Genomic DNA, 4,846 nt, shown 5'->3' on the forward strand with positions numbered 1-4,846 from the left:
TTTATTTATTTTAAGCATTATATTATTGTATAAAATTATAGAAGCAACAACAACAACAACAACAAAAATCAATACTTACAGTATGTATCACTATTTCCACAAAAATATTAAGCACCACAACTGTTTTCAACATTATTAATAATAAGAAATGTTTCTTGAGCACCAAATCAGCATATTAGAATGATTTCTGAAGGATCATGTGACACTGAAGACTGAAGTGAAAATTCAGCTTTCATCACAGGAATCAACTACATTTTAAAATATATTAAAATAGAAAATAGTTGTAATAATATTTCACAATATTACTGTTTATACTGTATTTTTGATATCAAATAAATGCATTCTTGGTGAGCATAGCAGACTTATTTCAAAAACATTACAAAAAATCTTTCTGACTCCAAACTTTTGAGCAGTATAAATAAGTAAGTAAATAAATAAATAAATAAATAAGGGGGGAAGGGTGATGGCGGTGAGATAAATTTTAAAACAGAAAATAGTCATTGTGAGATATAAAGTGAAGTCACAATGTGAAATATAAAGTTGAAATGATGAAAATTGTGATAATTGTGATAAAGTCAATTATGAGAAAATAAGCTGCAAATGAAAGATATAAAGTCACATACAGAGATATAAAGTCACAAATTCCAAGAAATAAAAAATTACCTTTTTGTTACTCTGACACGGAAACGGACAAGCTACTGTATATGTGAAGCAAATCTGTTGCTCTGCTTACGGAGATGTCAAACAGGTTTTAATGAAATCCAGTTCAAATCCAATTTATATGCTGGCTCATCCTGTTTTTGTGTCTATAGCTGATTTGCACCAGTTCAAGGCTGCTTCAGTCACGGCACGCATCTCCTTTCAACATATAGCCAATCAGAGCAGGCCGATGTGTCAGCATGTCTGCTCTGATCCTTTGTATCACCTCAAGTCATACTGACAACTCACTGCGCTTCAGAGAGCTGTTTATCCAGCCATAAGAGGCGTTTGTCCTCGCTGCTGGAGAAGACGCGTGTCCATGAACACCCAAAACCACACACTCATGACAGAAGAAAGGAATATAAAACACACATGCTGATATTTTTATAGAAAATCCCTCTAATAAAAGTTGATTTAGTTTCAACTTTCTAGAGTTAAAGCAGATTTGAGTCCTGTCATCTTCAAGTTTTTTTTTGGTCTGAAATACACTATTCCCCCCAGTGCAGTTTAATGTCATTTTGGTGTATAACCAAGACTAGACATTTCTGCATCAGAATTTATTAAATTGTACAATTTTACATTCAAAATGCCTTGCCTGAACTTTAACTCCTGCCAACTGACTCGTGTTAATCTGGGACATTTTAATACTTAATAGGACATTTATTTATCATAATAACTTAAACGGGGTATAAGATACTTAACATTTGCATTTAAATCCTTACTTAGTTCATGTGCTAAATCCTGCTCTTTCCCTCAGACAGCTGTTTAAGTTAGTATGCTGGGGAGGTTTCATCTGATTATGTTGGAGACGTTTCCTTTTTGTCAAAATGACAGTTTCTCCATACAGCCTCCAACATACAATGTTGCACACATTCCTCTCATTCCCTGCATTCTCAGGACTCTCTATCCCTATAAAATAGTACTGATCTATTCAGCATTTATTTTATAAATAATGCCATGAAGACTTAATTAGGCAACAAATCTTATGTCAAAACCAGCCATGGGTACAAGCTAAAAACAAGCTAAAAAAATCTCATGACTTACAAAAATTAGATGGGAAAAATTTGAAATTTGAAACATTTTTCATTCCTTTCAAGGTAAGGAGAGTTGGGTTTATGGGATGTCCCCTGATGCCCTCATAACATTGCCGGGTGTTTCACTTGCTACAGCTTAAGAATAAATGTAAAATAAATAAGTCCTTTTGAACGTTCCAAATATCAGATCCTGATAAAAATCTGATTATTATACAATAATATAATAATAAGAAGAAATGTTTCTTCACCAGCAAATCAGCAAATTAGAATGATTTCTGAAGGATCAAGTGACTGGAGTAATGACTGCTGAAAATTCAGATTTGTCATCACAGGAATAAATAACATTTTAACATACTGTACATTAAAATAGAAAACAGGGATTTTAAATTGTAATAAATGTTTCACAATATTAGTTTATACTGCAATTTTGATCAAATAAATGCCTTGGTGAGCATAGAAGACTTGCTTAAAAACCATAAAAAACCTTTCTAATGCAAACTTTTGATCAGTAGTGTATATTTTTTCGCAAAATTATATTATCTGTGTTGTTTTTCTAATATTTTTCAATTTGGAGGTTTAATCTGAGGAACATTGTGATTTGACGTCATTACATTGAGTTCTGAAGAAAAATAGTTTTTAGAACTTGTTAGAATACGCACATCATGGTTTGATTTGAATAACTAACTACACTTACTGTACATCAGCAGGGGTCAGCCTATAATTCTGACAATTAGATTTAATTACTGTTAATTAATGTTTTATGTCATAGTTTCTTAAGTTACCGGCCAACTGGCAATCCAATTTGTGCTAACATTTGGTGTTTGGTGAGTGTTATAGACCATGTAATATGAGAATTAATACAAGGTACAACTCTAAAGACATTGCCATCTAACCACCCAATATAGAACACTTGCAAAGCTTCCCAGAATCCCCAATGAACTCCAAATGATGGGGTCTGTCTTGACACGGTTAGGGCTAGAAGGGATGCAGCTATGGCCAGATTATCCTGCTGGGCATGTGCACATCAATATTGCGTCATTTTTGTCACACTGAATAACAACTAATTACTGTATTTGCATTATTGTAAAGTTAAGTTTAAGGTTGGGGTAGGTGTAGATGTTAATAAAACACAATCTAATTGGTAGCAAATTTAATTTATTGTTATTTTTTAGCCGTAGCTGTATCCCTCCTAGCCACAACCACACTGGCGTTGCCATGGATCACTTCCTTCAGAGATCCCCACTATTCCAGTAGCTCATGATTATTCAAATCTCTAAAGCACAATCGTAGGATGAAACGGTAAATTTCACAGGCAATTGGCTGTTTCATGACATGAACCGAGAGAATCTAGTTTTGTATTAAGACAAAACGTTACATGTTACTGGACATTTATAGTTTCTTTCTTTCTTTTTTGTTTTTTTATATTCTACTATAAAAGCACCTCTATGTTCTGATTCTTTTATCATTTTGCTCTTTCTTTTTTTGGCTCTCTCGCACTCTTTTCAACTTCAAACGCATCTAAAATCATTTGTCTCTAAATTCAGGATCCTGATAAATATAATACGGAGAGCAATTTGGTTAAAAGCCCATGAAAATACACTTGAGCCAGCTGCTCGCGTTCTTTTAAAACTCTAGTGCTTTCTATGACTGTTTGTCTCTGTCGGACACACGCATGAACACACACATGCATGCCTGCACGCACTCGCATTTCCAAATGCACACAAACACGGTCTCTGCCCCAAAGGTAGTCCCAGCTGGCATAGATTCAGACTGGATAGTGGGCACTAAAAGGTTCAGGGTCCTGAAGTGCCCTCAGCATCCACACACTGTGATTTTTCTGTGGTTGTAGCACATGTGGAGGGAACAACAGTGCCTTTCAGACAAAATATCTTCCTTTACCACTGCCATTCATGCGTAGCTCCTTCAGGATGGTTAGCACAATGATCCTAAACACTGTGTACAATCAAAAGCCCTATTTTCAAGACGTATCTGTGAAGTAATTCTCAGAAAGATCTGACTGCATAAATTCAGTCACTCACCTTGCTTCCATTCGGGGTGGGCTCAAAGCAAACGCTGTGGATGCTGGGATAAACGTCGGACCAGTCTTCCGTAGTGCAGTTCCTGCTAATGATGCCTAGAACAAACAGACATTGCTTCGTTAACAGCCAATTTATCAGACTGATTAATGGCAATTTAGACTGACAACCAGCATTAGTGAGTGTTTTGGAAGGTAACGCTTCGCAACGGTGCACGTTGCGGAAAGCCCAGAGATATCAGAGAAAACTAAACACAAAAATAAGCTAATCAAAAAATTCATCAAGAATAGAGTGAAGCTCAACAAAGCCTGCCAAGAAATGTTTCACCCAAAATCAAAAGAAATAAATATATTTTGCAAAACATTTTGCATAAAGAAAACAAAGCTTACATTTATTACCACTGCAATTTTTGGCATTATTTTTTACGATATTTAAATGCATTTCATCCCTCAGTTACTTTTCTACAATTATTATTATTTTTTTTTTTACTATTTAGAGCAAACATGCTGTACACTACCATTCAAACGTTTTTTTTTTTTTAAGAATTTATTTATTTAGCAAGGATGCATTAAATTGATTAAAATTGACAGCAAACACATTTACAATGTCACAAAAGATTTTTATTTAAATGAATGCTGGTTTTTTTACTTTCTATTGATCATAGAATCCGAAAAAAATGCATCAGTTTTCACAAAATTATTAAGCAGCACAACTGTTTTCAACAATAATAATAATAATAATAATAATAAATGTTTCTACAATGATTTCTGAAGAATCATATAACACTGAAGACTGGTGTAATATGACTGCGGAAATTTAAAATATATTTAAATAGAAAACAGCTACTTAAAATTTAATATTTCACAATAGTACTTTATTTACTGTATTTTTGATCAAATAAATGTAGCCTTAGTGAACATTAAAATCAGCATTTATTAGCATTTTAAATTAAATTCAAGGCAGTAAAAACAAATGTTGTTTACACTGAAAAGTATTTATTCAGCATGGCAATATTAAATTTTTTTCAAGTTATGTTAATAAGAAAATAAGCATGAGACTGTTCATAATGAGAACCAG

The 4,846-nt window shown here is 33.6% G+C and overlaps 1 protein-coding gene across 1 annotated transcript in view; it reads right to left on the reverse strand.

Moving 5' to 3' along the window:
* Positions 1–3,867, reverse strand: part of LOC107656837 (vasoactive intestinal polypeptide receptor 2-like) — a gene marked incomplete at its 5' end in the record, with an annotated part of 17,068 nt that extends 13,201 nt beyond the window's left edge. Inside the window, one exon of the mRNA XM_016444786.1 lies at positions 3,773–3,867. Coding sequence (XP_016300272.1) covers positions 3,773–3,867 — 95 coding nt within the window. The remainder of the gene's footprint in view (positions 1–3,772) is intronic.
* Positions 3,868–4,846: the final 979 nt, after the last annotated feature.

Source organism: Sinocyclocheilus anshuiensis, unplaced genomic scaffold (genome assembly GCF_001515605.1).
Source record: "Sinocyclocheilus anshuiensis isolate Anshui unplaced genomic scaffold, SAMN03320099.WGS_v1.1 scaffold5812, whole genome shotgun sequence".
NCBI lineage: Eukaryota > Metazoa > Chordata > Actinopteri > Cypriniformes > Cyprinidae > Sinocyclocheilus > Sinocyclocheilus anshuiensis.